General features: G+C 42.3%; 1 protein-coding gene across 2 annotated transcripts in view; it reads left to right on the plus strand.

Annotated features, from left to right (window-relative positions):
• Window position 1: 1 nt before the first annotated feature.
• ENTPD3 (ectonucleoside triphosphate diphosphohydrolase 3) overlaps window positions 2-16,154 on the plus strand; it is a 38,822-nt gene continuing 22,669 nt past the window's right edge. For both annotated transcript variants that reach the window (XR_002045386.3, XM_019285822.3), the window contains exons 1-2: window positions 2-121; window positions 2,467-2,576. Coding sequence is in view for 1 of the 2 variants with exons in the window: in XM_019285822.3 (XP_019141367.3) it covers window positions 109-121; window positions 2,467-2,576 (123 nt within the window). In the remaining variant the exon portion in view is untranslated. The remainder of the gene's footprint in view (window positions 122-2,466; window positions 2,577-16,154) is intronic.

The raw sequence follows: 16,154 nt of genomic DNA on the forward strand, positions 1-16,154 counted from the left end.
CTGGCAAAGCCAAATCGGGCAGCCATCACTCGTTGTGTCCGTCTCTGGATTTTCCTACCGGCTGAAGTAGCTGGGACAGCAGCTTTTCCCCATCCTCCAGTAAGGAAGATGCTGGAAAACCGTGAGTACCACTCACCCTGGTGTACATTTGTTTGCCAGCAGCGTTTTTGCACAGGGAGGGAGGGATGTAGATGGAAAGCTCAAAAGCTGCTGTTTGAGAGGGCTGTAGCCGCTTTCACAGCTCCTCACTTTGCCACACGTGGGAGAATTTGGTGCTTCCTCCAGCCCACATCCTGATGAACACTCTGTGGTGTTATTTAGCACTCAACAAAGATTTTGTAGTTGCTTTAAGTGCAATAGTTGCCCGTTCAGTTTTGGCCATGGAGTTCAAGCCTGACGTTTCCACCACGTAGCCTTCCTGGTTTTGCTCATCCTGTGGGCACAGTTTTCAGTGTCCTAGGGAACAGGGTCCTGGCATTTCCTGGTGCTCATGTGAACTCCTGAATGAAATCAATCCCTTCTGGAGCCACAGCCACTGCCAGTCTCTGGAGCCCCAAGTACACTGGTTTTCATGGACAGAAGCAGATTTTCCTACCTGCTTGCCACCATGAGAGTTGTCCCAAAGGCTAACTGGTGTTACCAGTGGCCTCAGGGGACAGCCTGTGATGGGGTGCCATAAGCAAAAACATTTTTCAAGGTGAAGGGGGTGAGAAAGCACAGTAAGCACTTCCACTCTTGATTTTTTTGTTTTGATGATCTGGGCTGATGTTTGAGTGCAGCAGTGTTTGAGAAGCAAAGGGCTCTTAGGGACAGGTGGGCACCAGGTGTACTTCTGATGTGACCCTAAATTGCTTCAATAAGTTCTGTTTTACCTTCAGCTTCTGCTTGCCTCGCTCTGTCATTCTGCAGGTCTCCATTCTGTCCTGCCTTAAATGACCCATTAGACTTGTTTTTTTGATGTAGCCTGTTAACATCCCAATTCACTTCTCTAATCGGATCTCTTTCCATTTGAGTTCCCCATGGACTAAACAAGCCTGACATTGCCCTTCTTGTCTACTGGTTTATCCTTTATGTGTTTACCTTTTCTCTTCCTAATTCATGAATAAAGATACTAAATACAAGGTCACTGGGGGGCTGCTGATTTCCAAATCCAGGAGCTAGTGATATTTCAAGATCAATTCCATTATGTGATTATGTTTCCCTTACTGAGTTTTCTCAGGGAAATAATTTGTCACAGAACAGCAGGCTCCATCTTCCTGTAACCCTCTTAAATCAATCCCATCATATCACAGAAACCTTATTTTAATATCTTCCATTGTAATTGTCTAATTGTTTACTTGAAGGAGCCTTCCTGGTGTACTTAGTAGCAATCAGGTTTTTAAATAGATGACTATTTTTAAACAAAAGAGCTAAAAGTGCCACCCCCCAGCAGCAAAGAAACACCCAAACAAATCCATGTTTTCTGGAAAAATGACGAACTGAAAAATCTGTTGAAAACTGTCATTCTCATGTTGATGCTGGCCAGCTCTTTGGGGTCCTTCAAGTAGTGAGTGAGGTACCTCATACAGGGCTGATAGGGGTTTACAATATTATACAGGGTGAAAAGTGGGGAATGCAATGCCCTTATTTGAATCTAGGGTGGTTATCCCCATGGAGACTTTTGCAAGCATTGTTTCATGTTCTTGTTCCGGTGTGCTCCTGGAGAAAACTGGATTGACTGATCTGCAGAAAGCTTAAAAATATTTTAATCTGCTGTTTTATGTTTTACATGAGTGTCCTGCAGAACCTCTGCTTCTGTTAGGATGGGATGACATGTTTGTTGAGCTCAAAGTGGTACTTCCTGGGGAAAAAAAGAAGCATAGTCTCAAGAAATCCAAGTCATTGGCTTGGGATCCTGCTTCATATCTGATGTGAAGGATTCATGTCAGGGTGGGAAAAAAGCAAATATTCTCTGGCCTTTTCAACAATGTCCAACTGCAGCTGTTTGTACAAGAAGGAGAAGTTCCTGCTATTTCTAAAATAGCTGTATTTTGTTGGGCTTGGAGGCTGCTGTTATCTGCACACCTGTGCCAGTGATAAGGACTCTATCCTGGCTGCGGCAGTTTTTGGTTAGCTAGAACATTTCACTCTTGAGTGAACACTTTCTTTTTAGTATCTAGCATCAAAATCCTTCCACAGGCCAGCCTATTGCCGTGTTTCAGTGTAAAGAACAATGATCTATAGATTTGTCTGCACCTGCAGACAGACCTACCTGTTCTGTGGAACAAGTTTTTCCTGCAGAGATAAACGCACCAGGGAGTTTAAAATGCAAAGCTACTGCTCGAATAATCACAATGGCTGATCGAAATTTGCCCCTTGTTTTCCCCTCTCACCTCTGTTCTTGAGAGGAGTGTGCTTGTGCAAAAGAGAAAGCAAATACCTCTGATTGTTTTCTGCACCCCTAATCCAGCTTTCCTCCTTGGAAAGGCTCTTTGCCCATTCTGAATCAGGAATCATCTATGGAATCAGCCCTGGATCTCCTGCTACTTCAGAGGCTTCTGATCTCATCTTCCACCCTTGCTTCCTGCTCTAACAAGGTGGGTGAGCCCGCTATGTGCCATCAGAATGTTGGTTTTTCACATGTGGTCCCTCAGTGTGGTGAAAGAAAGGCAGTAATGGAAAGAACTGCTAATGACCCGACTGCCTCGGGGCTGGGGGAAATGCGGCGTGCCAGCACCGGAAAGACACAGCCAGGGAGTTCTTTCTAGTTCTTGTGTCATATGAAGGTAATACAGGGTTGTCGAAAGTATCTTTTTTTGTCCGGGCAGAAACCTAGCTGTGATCACATAATGGGGTAAAACCCCCCGTGACTGTAACGCCTGAAAGGACAAACAAGCACTGTCTGTAAAAAAATAAAATAAAACAAAACAAAACCTGGTGCATTTAAATGAGCAGCTGTGCATCCAGTGATGCCTTGGTCTATAGGGTTGAATGCCTCTCCTAAAGCAGAGATTTCCTTCATCTATTCTGAATTAACTGCAGTCATTGTTCTTTGCTCTCTTGAGGGCTATACCTATTCCTAGAGCTAATTCAAATTAGCTGTCCCAATTAATTAAAGCATCTTAATTAATGGAAAAATACAGAGTCTTTATCAGGCACTCCTTGGCTGGAACACAGCCTAAGATACCACAGCTAAGCAGAAGAGAGACATTTTCTTTTATGTTTTAAATAGCTTGCTAATATGAAGATGTGGTCATAACCAAACTCTTATGAGGATGAAGTTGTTTTCCCACAGCTATAACCCAAGTGTGGATTGTTACTCCATTTCCACTCACACTCCCACTGAAGGCAGGGTGGTGCTGCCCGAGGAAGGGCTGGTTTTGTGTGGGATGACTAGCAGAGGAAATGCAAGCAAAGATATAAGCAGGGGAGAGTGTGAAAACACTATTACTCACTTCCCTGTGAGAGGAGAGAGAGGGTGACACACTGGAAGTGGTTGGTATTCTCCCCCTCTGCCCTCCCAGCCCTGTGGTCATCAGCTGAGCCAAAGATGGCAAGGAGGAGGACAGGTGCAAGCCATGGTCCTCCCTTGCTCAGACACCCTGCTCCAGGCACAGGGCGTGAAGGCTAGTGGTGCCATCCAAACAATCCCACATGGGCCCTGCATGGACCAGGCACCAAAGCCACAAGCTGACCTTACACCAGAATGTGCACAGCTGCCTCCTCGTGGAGACAATGTTCTTCTCTTGCTGTTTTCAGATTCACCAGCTGAACAGGAGAATTTTATTTGGTCACTAACTTCTTTCTTTTCAGGTTTTCTGGGGATTTTCTGTTCCTGACTGGTGCTTGCAGCTTCTCTGCTGCCCAGGGTCATCTGGCTCCCAGCAGAAATGGGTCTGAGCAGCAAAGGCTGCAAGTGTTGCAAGCCCCAGGAGTTCCCTCTGAACAGCAGCAGCAAAAAATTAGAAGTATTTTATAAGCCCTCAGCAGTATGACAAATACAGCAGTACAATTTTTAGAGGACACATTAAAACAAGCAAGGTAATTACTATGCAGTTTAATTAGCTCAGAGTTTAATCACCCTTGCAATTGAGGAAAAAGATCAGAGTCTGTTTCTAAATTAGGCAGTACAAAATTTCTCAGTGCCTGTCCTGGAACACCCAGTGGGTGAGTCTATGCACCTTTTCTCTCTCAAGCATGTGACGCAATCATCCCTTTTATTCCCCATTCCATCAGTGATCCACTGGATCATTTAAAACAATTGGTACTAAACAAGAGTGATTGTGAAGCCCCCTAAGTTGCAGTTTGTGCAATACTTTTTCCAGCACTTAATTTTTTCTGCTGCCACAGATAAGAAATGTACTTGGCTGATCAGGACAGGAGAATCCCATTTTTATTCCTGCAATGTTTGCAGGAGAATGCCCCATCCATTCCAGTTTAGAGAGGGAGAGGGATGAGAAACGTTCCCCTTGTGAACACTTTGCTGTGCAAAGGCCATTCAAGATGAATAGCTTTTGATCTGTTACATCAACAAAACAGGTAATTTCTTCTATTCTTCTTCAAGCTGTTGTGAGCTTCTTTATGCTCGACTCAGACCAGATCCCTCTCTTCCAGTTAGCCTTCATTTTTCTTTCTTGTATTGGCTTTTCTAAGTCTGAGAAACTGTCTGATAGTCAGTGCCACACTCAGGTGCATTAGAAAAGGAGAGGGAGGATTTTTCCAAATGGCTAAACAGCCATAATTGTGTTTTGCAGTACTGGATACAAGGTCCTGGAAGGTAGGACCACAGCTGCACTAAGATGTTGTATGTCCAGCTACCCTTTTGTATAGCTAGGCAAGAAGAGTACATTGAATGAACTCCAGGGACATGAGAATAGAGGTAAGTTAGAATGCAGATCTGCAGAGTGTAACAGAGGTAGCTGGAGCTGCTCTGAATTAAAAAAAAAACACCAGCTGATGAGGGTCATTAATGAAAGGGTCAGAAAGTTGTAAGTAGAAGCACAGTGGACTTTAGCAAAATGTTAAGAAAAATGAGTATAATGAGGGATGAAATCAAGTCAAGGATGATTTAATGCAAGAGAGCTGTGTGCAATCCTCAGCTTGTCAGTATGTGCTTTTCAGTATTGGCCATTATTCAAGGTGCCTGTGGCTGTACTGTGAGTACGTTAATATATCCAGCCACTACAATGAAGATTCATGTGCTGTGCATGGAATCAAGCACAACACTGTCCTAGGAGCCCCACTCCAAAAACACAGCTGAGGATACCTGGTGCCCACAGGCATAAATATATATATATAAATATGTGTGTGTATGTATGCATATATGTATGAGATATAGATGAGCTATTCTCTTATATTTCCAAGAGGTGTTGAGAGTTGCCTTGTCTCAAGACCAAGCCAAACAGGCCCAGCCACCCAGAACTGGTCTGTCTGTGTAAGGGAAGGAAGAACAGGCAATCTCCTTTTCCCAGACAATCTCCTTTTCCCAGACAATCTCCTTTTCCCAGGCTCTTCCCAGGAAGAGATAATCTTATTTTCTCTCAGCAAATTGTTAGAAGCTCCTTTTACCATGCTGGATTATTTAAAACTTGCTCAATTTTGCAGTGGGTTCCCTCAGATTAATATTTTAAGTGTTCCCGTAGTGAGCATTAACAAAATTTGGGAGACATCATTGCTGCTTTGTTGGATATTGATTTCTGTCTGATAAGGAAGCATTTTAACTGGGTTACAAAGTGTTCTTCTCTAAGATGCTTAAAATAGGACCGAGGAATCATTATGATATAAACTAATCCGCTGGACATCAAATTCAGAGATGATCCTGAAATTGTTTAGACATCGATTCTTTGTTATCTTTTCCTGTGGAGCATATTGCTCAATTCTGTTACCATTGAACTGCTGTCAGAAGGAAATTTCAGTGAGCAGCAGCAATACAGAAAAGTTAAAATTTAGCTTTTTTTTTTTTTGGCCTTTTTTTTCCTTTTTTTTTCCCTACAGAAGACTTTGGTCTTTTTGATGTTTTAATAGTAGGGGTGTGTAATCAGAGAAATTGCAGCTTTTGTATATTTTTACTGCTCCTCAATGGAACAAGGTTATTACTTATGGTTACTTAGCCAGTCGGGCATGAGAGAATGGATGTTTCAAATGTGTGACAGTACTACTCTCAAAACTGTAAAAAAGACACCAGATTAAAGGATATCCAGAAGACACTTACTCCCTGAAAGTCCCATGGAACTGGTCTATGCAAAAATAGGGGAAAACTGGGACCCTTCTCCCCCCTTCTAAGTTCATTCCAATTTGTTTACTATTTCTGAGTGCTTAGGATGAGAGGAACAATCCAGAGCATGTGCAAAGCCCATAGAAATCAATTGGAAAATATCTTTCTTGGGAGGTGAACTAAGCTTGGTATTAATCACAAGCTGCCAAACCTTAAGTAGTTGTCTCTGTGCTGATGCAATATTGTCTTGCCTAACAGGCCCTGTCCTGATTTAAATCTTCTCTTTCTTCCTGGAAGGGGTAGGTTTTATATTTTAAAGTGCCACTGGAATGAAGTTAACAGAAGCTTCCAAGGGCTGTGGGAAAATGTTCTGGGATCCTTTTTGTATCTGGATATGGTCTCATGAGTTTCTCAGTATTTGTGCATCTGAGAGCAGGTTTCACCAGATGAGTTAGAGCCCACCAGTGGTTCACTACAAGATGTGGCAGATCTTTCACCTCTTGGGAACATACAAAGGATTATTAATTTTTTTTTTCCAAACTGACCACAACATCTCAGTCTAAATAATATTCTAAAACCAGCAAGGAAACTGCCTGGAAAGAAGCAAAATTTTTGTGTTTCTTAGCTTGGCTCACCATCCTACCAGTGTTTGTTCTTCCCACCTTGAATGCATTAACCTTTTTTCTCCCCCCATTTCAATCCCCAGCCTAGCAGGTCACAATGTAGGCAGTGTTGTGGACAGCTTGGCTGTATTTTAAGCAAGCTGGAACTACCATTTTAAGACTCTTCTTCTGAGTCACAAAGACTATGAAATAACTGGTCCCCCAGATGTTCACAGAGGCACAGTTCTGTCCTGGCTGCATGTAGTCTTGTACTGAAGGTCTAGATACAAAGCTAATAAAAAGACCTTGGGAAGAAATGCTGGTTTTTAGGAGACAAAATTTTGTTCACTTTTTTAAAAATAGGTGTTTTTTCCTCTTTTCTCAGACCATGTTATATTGCCTTTCAGGGTGGGATTAGCTGGCAAAACCAGTCTAACCCAAGAGCCTTGACCACAAGCCCTGGGAAGGGAATGAGGTTTTGCCATAGCTATTTCCTTGCTACCTGTATCCAGAGACAAGATACTGTGGTGAAACCTTCACTGTCCTTGGTCAGTCAGGGGTTAAGGGTAGAAGTCCAGACCCAGCAGAGAAAATAGGTATCTCCCACACATTTATCTCTTGACAAAGAGCACAGCCATCAGCTAGTCCCTGTGGCTCTCATGTGGAATTGTGCATGGAGGCAGAGAAGTGCCTCCAAACAGGATTCTTGACATCCTCCTCAGAAATGACAGGCACAGAAAACAGAGAGGAAAATACAGAGGAGTAAGTCTTAGTTCCTGTTTGTCTCCAGGAGGGAAGAGCCTAACTTTGTGTCACTGAGAACCACCTTGTTCCATTCAGGATGGGTGGCTTGTCCTCCTTTCCTCCAAATGGGTATCAAGGTATTTTTTGGGAGCTGGCAAAGGAAAATCACCCTTTGAAGCTAAGCAGATGGCAGGTGTTCTATCCTTTTTGCCAAAAATAATGTCTGTTAAAAGCTCTTTTCCATGACATGAGAGATCCAGATCCAGTTAATGTCTCCTTCAGTAAGGATTGACATACACCCTTTCCATTCCCACAACAATGTTGAGACCAACAGGCAATTAACTATTGTGAGGGGAGAGCTGGGGAAGCACCTTCAGTCTGCCCTGTTGAACTCAGCCCATTCTTGCATTTTCACCATTCTGTCTGTGGACTGATTTAATGTCATTTGTGCTGAAAAGGATATTTTTGCTTTGGAATGAAAATTTTGATCAAAAATGCCAATTCTGTTGACAAATTTTCATCTTCTAGCAGCAGAGTGATTTTTAAAAATACTTTTAGGTTAAAAAGGTTTTTTAAAGTCTCTGCAGAAAGCAGAGTCGGTAGTCAGTAATGAAATTTTCAATTTATGAAGAGACCTCAATGTCCTTTTTGTTATGAGTGAAGAGAAGAATACATGAGACTCTTCTTTTGTGTCTCATTTTCAGCCTTAGGGAGAGAATGTATCTAGAATCAACTTTAACCATCAGCAAAGAAAAAGAGTTATATGAATTTGTTGCATAAACTAATTCATTCACATTGCTACCTTCTACATATGAAAAAATCTGCAAAGAATGGGAGAATTTTAGTTTTGTTTGTGAAGTTTAGCTTTGTAAAATTTATGACTATGGAATTCAATTAAAGTCAGTACAGTTGAATCAATAGAGAATTTGACCTCAAAAGAATAAATATCCCATGGTATCAACAGACCAGTTTGTCAGTGGGCTGTCAGTTCCTAGAAATCAACTGCATTTGCTCTGGAAAACAGGGATAACTGTAAATGACTCTAACAGAAACTTTAGAAAATATTACATTCTTTCATGTCTGGATTTTCTGTTTCATGAACCCAGATCTAAACAAGGCAAAATTGCTACTGACTTGGAAAGTGTATTGGGATGTCCCCAGGTAAAAGGGATGAGACAGGTATTATTGGGAAGTGGAATGAAAACAGATTAAATAACTGAGAGCAACAAATTTGCTGTGCATTTTCTGTCATTTTTGTGTTACAGAAATATGAGGTGCTTCATGAGAGCTGCTTCTCATCATGCCATGTTTCCATGCTCCTGGGGGCAGTACAGAAGCCATATCTTCACAGAACAATTCTGTGGTGGTCTGTCTGATGTGCTGAGCACAAACATGCTTTTCTTTGCCGTGGGCATGCTGTACTACTTCTATTCCCACTTGCTTCTTCGGTAAACGTGTATTGTGTCAGCAACAGAGAGCTGCCACTGGCCTCATTTCTGCAAGCTGCCTCTGAGTCTGACTTAATATATTTCACTGGAAGCCTGCTGATTCAGGAGAGCACTTCTCATTTGAGTAGTCCCTTAATTTCCAGTCTGTCACCTTTGATGAATAGTGGCACAAATGTGGATGATCACTGCAGGCACACATGACAGCACTAGGTGTAATGTTTCTTATTATTTGACCCTTCCCAGGTGACAGCAGCCAGCCCCTTTTCTGAAGGAGACAAGAATGGAAACATTGTGGTTTTCCTCGAATGTTTGAACTTTCTTACTCTGTGGTTTTTGATTTGTTACTAGGACGAGGTGGCACTAACAGTCTAGTTCTCCTGCTAGATTTTTCTTATAACTGTATTCAGGAACAGATGCAATTTCCTCATAAGATGAGGTTGTTCTAAAAGTCGGTGCAGAGTCATGCAAATGTATGTAACTTAATGCAAAAGTGAATCTTATGTTTCTCAGAGTGTATAGGTTGAGACTTTAACTCTTGTTGGCTGTTAAATTCTGACCCTGGGAATCCCTAATTCACACAGTTTTCTCATGTGTTTTATTGTCCAAAAGTCTCACAAAGTTACACCTTGCGTGAATTAACGTCTGCTAGAAACATAAAGGAGTGGTCAGAGGGACCTGCAGGAGGTGGCAGGTGGGTCACAGATCAGGCCCAGGGCAAGTGTTGACAGTCAGACTCCTGAAAGGATGTGAAGCTTCAAACTCACGTTTGGGTCAGAAAGCTCTGCCCAGGTATGGCTGTAATGGTGATCCATGTAAACAAGCTGATTATGAGACAGTTTAGTACTGATAAAATTCAGCTTGTGCAGGGAGCCAGCAAAAACCTCTGTACCCCCTCACACTCCAGTTAAGCTGTTTTTGCTGCTGTATACACCCCTTGAAAAGACATTTCATGCACAGCAAAGACCACATACATACACTGAGATTTTGTCTGTGATGCTGTTGGAGTCCAGTGTTCTTTGACCAGGCTCCTTCAGATACTCCATGAGGGGGGTTTAAAGTTCAGTATCAAATTATTAGTGTACAGACCTTTCTAGTCTTACTTGGGCTTTCACAAACAGACTTAGAAACTTAAAACAGTGACATTAGAGCAATTCATGTTTTCATTTTTGATCTCTATACTAAAACTAATAATCCAATCATAAGCAGTAGGCAAACATAAATATACCCTAAAAGAACCCACAACTGTTATAACACTGGATAAGCATCTACGCTTATGAAAGAATTAAGTATGTCTCAGATAATTAAAAAAAGAACTTTTTGGACATGTTTCTCTGTGCAAGTCTGGAACTTACTGAGAGAGCCAAGCTGATTAAACCAGACCCCTTCTGGCATTCAAGTGTCATTTGAACCTTTAAGAAACAGACAGGCACCTTGTGGATTTGCCTGCTGCACAAGCATTTGCTCAAAAAGCCATCAAATACATTCAGAGGCAGAGAGGTCCATGAGGTGCTATTAGACCAGATATAACATCTGGCTCAAGGAGTCTCCAAGGCCTGAGATGGCAGCAATTGAGAGGGTATTTCAGAGGAATTACTCGCGTGTGGTAGCCCAGTCCCAACAGCCTTCTCATCGACATCTGCTCCTACTGATGCTTAAAAAGAAGGCACATCCACCTTCTGTCTGAGCTCGTACATCTGTTAGTTCTTTTGTATTAGTCTTGGAAAGGGGGGTTAAATTACTGTGTTGAAGGAGGAGGAGCAAACTGAAAAATACAGTATTAAAGTATGCAGTGGCACACTCCCAAAATACAGCTAACCTCGCTCAGCAGATAGAAGTCAAAATGAAAATGCCTGTCTGGCAGCCTCTCACAAGTAAAACCTTGCATATACTGTTCTACGTAAAAAGCTGTATATATAGAGTGCAAAATGAAGCTAATCTATTCTTGGCAAATAAAATAGACTGGAAACCATAGAGAAGTGATTTGTTTTCCTGTGGGTGATAATTGTTTGCACTGATGTGAAACGACCCCAGGGAGTTCAGCTTTTGTGCTCATGGATCTTAATCGAAGTCAGCTGGACTAAAAGCATGTGTGGTTTCATGGAGCTCCGTTTCAGGCTTGTGATGATTAATGTATTTTGTCACAGTTCTATCCTGTACCCTGGCCAAATGAGGGCTCCACTGTTCTTGGCACCATGCCACTACCATTTCAGATGATCCCTCCCTCAGAGAGCTCTCTGGACAGGCACAGACCATGACTGGGGGAAGATCAGAGGAGAGTGCCCTGTCTGTTGTCCCAGACTATTCAGTGTATGCATATGCTTTTTTAAGGAGAGGATTTTTTTTTTTTTTGTCCTGAATTTATTTAAAGGAATCTGCTACCACTGGTAGGTAGCAACATTTTGGAGAGAGGTCTTATGTGTGTGAGTCATTCAAGGAGGAAAACCAGAACAGCAAAACCAGTGGGTTGAGCTGAAGAAGCCTGAGAGAGCAGCAAAACAAGACAGGTAAGATGGTGCAGGATGACTGCCAAGCTGAGGGGCCAAAAAGTGGATTTGACTTTGGAGGAAGAATGGTGGGACAGGATACCATTAGGATACCTGACTGGGGGAGGCAAAGAAACAAACACCTGGGCAAACCGACACCAACTTTCAAAGCATCCAAATGAAATCATCACCCTTCTTATTGTGTGCTTATCGGACTGATATGGCCAAGCAAGTAACTTCAGTGTTTGACAGAGACAGGACTCTCATGAGGGGCTGACCAATGCAACAGCTGCCTTTAACATGTCTGCCTTTACTGTGCATGCACAAGCCCTGTGGCTGGCAGGGCTGATGTCTCAGGACCGACATTGCAGAGTGGAGCTGCAGGCAGGAGGTTGTTTAGTTGTTATATTGTTTCTGGCACTCGCTTACACCCAGGGCTGACTCAAGGCAAAAACCTGCCTGAGGTGCTCCCTGGAAGGTTCACAAAGCCGTCAGTCAATGCTAAAATGGTGTGTGTGATATGCCCTTCTGCAGGTCATAAACACTCAGGGCACCAAAATGGAGACAAAGGGAATGAAAAAAAGGGGAAATTCACAGGTATACCAAAACCTGGATGCATTTTTCACATCAGGTGCATTATTTACTATTACTACCATGGGCTGGAGAGATGATACTGTACTTGTGGCTGCAAAAGTGAATGAAGATAATGAAACACAGTCAAGGTTGTAGGAACATCCCAATCAAGGTACGCCTCATGCCCTCCATCAAATCCCGCCTTGCACTCCATTGAGCAAGAAGTTCTCTTCCCCCATACCAGATAAGAAAAGGCTTTTCAATCTGTTGGAATCAAAACAGGCATTTAATTAAGTCACTCTGTATTTGTTCAGTTAGTGAGAAAACAACCTGTTTAGTGCAGGCTATTTTCGAGCAGGAACTACATAAGGGTGAGTCTGCACATCAGGAATGATTGTTAGAATCACTATTACAGGGATCATTCTACTCTTCTGTGTGCTGCTTGTTTTCTGCCACAGGCTTCATGTTCTGTACAACTGACTTTAATGGCTACAGTGGCATTTCTGAGCCTATGAACTATCCCAAATGACTGCAGTTTAATGTTAGTGAATGGAAAGCGAAAAAGGAACTTGCTATATTAGCTCAGAGTTAGGGAAACAAAGCAACAGTGAATGACAATACTGGCAGGTGAACTTCGAAAGAGCTGTAACAGAACTTTTTTCATCCACAGATCTGCTCAAAGAGATAGCTTGACCTGTATGGAGTTGCAATGGAAAGGATTTTATCTAGGAATTTTAGAATTATTCGGCTGATTTGATGCATTCCTGGAAGAGCACAAAACCATGTCAGAAATGTTGCTACAAGGACTACTTCATACTTTTTGAAAACATAGGGGATGACTCTCTTCTCCTGAACCAGCAGCTTGTCAGCAATTACTTCTGAGCCATGGAAACTGAAACATTCATTTAGAGTGGTCAACCACACAGAAATATTCCATGTTGAGTAGTTTTTCACACAGCAATTTTTAAAAGGATTAAGTCCCAAGAGTAGTTTCAGTAAATTTATCCCCATTCGCTGGAGGTGGTGCATGTCTTTGAGTACAACAGTGAATTTCTTGTAAGAGAATGGTATTTCTTTGTCAGATTCCTGTGTCTGGTTTTATGACAATGGGATATATAAGTCAGGATGTAACATATAAATCTGCAGCTGTGGCTAAAAAAAAACCATGATGAGTTTGCTGAAAAGCGCCATGATCTTGTCTTGCAGCTGAGGGGCAGGGAGCAAAGGGCTGGGAGCAGCCACTGTTACTCCTGGAAAGCATCTCTCCTTTCAGCAGCACAGCATGGCAAGCACACACCCTCTCCTGCCGCAGCAGCTCGTTTGGCTTTCTAAAACACGGGCATAGCAAAATAGACAAAAGGGCTGTCTTTTTCTGCTGCCCCAGCAATCTGCTGCCCTAATTATGTGCCTACAACTTGTGCTGGCTCATAACCATGTGATGAAGGCTGTTCCTGAGGGTTTTTAATTGACTGAAGCAGCTCTTGATTCTTAGGACAATAGAGGCAAGGTATAAAGCTCTAAGCCTCAGGAAGAGAATAAATAAATTAGAAAATATTTTGCTTCAGCTTCAGAATTAAATTTTTATTTGTTTCAAGACCTCCTAAGATAATGTAGAAACCAGAAAACTGTTACTACCACAGAGTCATATGTATGGGGCAGAAGATTCAGAAACTAAATCGAAGACACATCATTAACTTTAGTGCTCTGGTAAAGGAATAAAAACATAAACCAACAAATAGCTGTCTAAGGTATTTCAAAGAAGCCATCAGTGAAATGCTGAAAGAGAAAAGGCAATGTCTGTATCCAGGATTACTTAAAGCAATCAGAATATCTCATGAGCAATGTGTGAGAACGTATGAGCTTTGCACAAACTGAATTTCTCATGCCATAGCTGTGAATTTACTTTATGGGCGTGTGGTGGTGGTGTTTGTCAGTAATGCTAGAGAACTATAGGGCAGCAGATGCTTTAAGACTATTAAAAATCTGTTTTGCAACAGTGTAAAACAAAAAAACCTGCATTCTTGATCTCTGAGAAGAATCTCATCTAGCATCCTTCTAAATGTGGAGGCCACACATGGTTTGTGACTTCCTTGCTTGAAAGCCTAGGGAGCTATCTTCCTAAATGGAACAGTTCACGTGGTATGCTGCTATAATCATAGAACCACTCAGGCTGGAAAGACCTTTAATACCATTGAGTCCAACTGTTAACCCAGTACTACCACATCCACCACTAAACCATGTCCCTAAGCACCACATCTACAGGTCTTTTAAATATCTCCAGGGATGGTGACTCAACCACTTCCCTGGGCAGCCTGTTCCAATGCTTGACAGCCCTTTTAGTGAAGAAATTTTTCTTTTTATCCAATCTGAACCTCCCCTGGCACAAGAGATAATTTCCTCTTGTCCTATCACTTGTTTCTTGGGTTAAGAGACCAACCCTCACCTGGCTACACACTCCTTTCAGGTAGTTCTAGAGAGTGACAAGGTTTCCCCTAAGCCTGCTTTTCTCCAGGCTAAACAACACTGGCTTCCTCAGCTGCTCCTTGTAAGATGTGCTCTAGACTCTTCACCAGCATTATTGCAATTCTTTGGATGCATAATATGTAGAATGTTTTTCTGAAACAAATAGAAAAAGTGCTTTTTGCCTTGGAACAACATGTTGGTCACCAAAAAGGCCTAATTTTAATGTCGTGACTCATGCTGGCCCAGAGGGCCCCAAATTCTTCAGGCAGCTCTGCCTGTATTGCTATTTGTCACAGCTGAACCTGAGGTAAAGAGGTGAACATGAAGGTAGTAGGTCTTTGGAAGCAGAAACTGTGAATGAACAGTCTTTGTCAATATTGAGGGAAAGTAACCAAGAATATTGATGGAAGTGATGAGCTGAGTTAAAGGGCATCACACCAATCTGCTGACAACACAAATGGCGGAAAAGGCAGTGCAAAAAGCAACACAAATGGTACAAAAACCTTAGGATGAAGAGAAGAAGCCCTCTGTTTACTGGACCTTGCAAAGAATGAACAGAAATGAGGGATGGATCTTATTCCTATGAACTGCAAAGTACCACGCAGGAAAGCAAACTTATTGCAGCCACCAGTGTCTTCTTACCTCCATTTTTTACATTAAGTTTTCTCCCCATTTTACCCTTTGCTGTCTCTTCAGAGGATATTGTGAGGCCTCTTGATATTCCAGCAGCCAATGTTCTATGAGCATTACACAAGGAACAGATGCAGTTCTGTGGTCTCTTGGGATGTATAATCATCCATCTCCTCTCCCTATGTTGCTGCTGTCACTCCATAGGGAAATGGGGCAGTATCTGCTGTGTGTCTTGTGTAAATGTGAATGCATTGCAGAAATGTGTCTGTAACAAATACTTTATTCATATCCATGATATTTTAGTTTCTAGAGACTTGGTACTGATCATAGCAACTGGTATTCATGAATCTGCCAATGACAGTCACTGTATTTTTACTCCACGTATTCATGCTCGATGGCAGCAAAAGCAATAAATTTTTCCTCAGGACTGCTGGCAATCCAGCTCATTTGTCATTTTTAAATGGACACCTGGGGTAGATTCTGTCCAAGCAAAACAAATCAATACAGTTAGTTACACTAAGTGCATCTGAACAAGGATACTTGACGGGGGAGAAGAAAAAGGTGCTGCAGCAAAGAAAATGATGGAGAGGAGAGGTATGTGTGCTTCAGGCTCAGCAAAGGCTGGGAAAATGGCAGCCAGCTTAATCTATGGCTTGGGAGTGACGAAGGGACGGAGGATCAGGTGAAGAGAACTATGAAAGGGTGGAATGGGCTGAGGAGGAAACTGAAGAAAAGTCAAAGAAAAAGGCTTAGGAAAACAAGATAAAGTAGTGGATCTAAGGTGGGTCCCCTGGGTTGAAGCAGAAGAAACAATGAAACACAGCCACTGGGCATGCCTGGAGGGCAATCTTATTTCTAGTCCATTTGATTTTGGAGCAGTGCTCTGGACTTTGAACCAGCTGGGGGATTTTATAGCCCATATCACTTATGCTGCTGTCATGGTTTTAGCATGGCAATAAAAGTCACGAGCAGCTCATGCAACAGCTCAGCTCTTGGAAATGGTGCAGAAAGAAAAAAA

Source organism: Corvus cornix, chromosome 2 (genome assembly GCF_000738735.6).
Source record: "Corvus cornix cornix isolate S_Up_H32 chromosome 2, ASM73873v5, whole genome shotgun sequence".
Classification (NCBI taxonomy): Eukaryota; Metazoa; Chordata; class Aves; order Passeriformes; family Corvidae; genus Corvus; species Corvus cornix.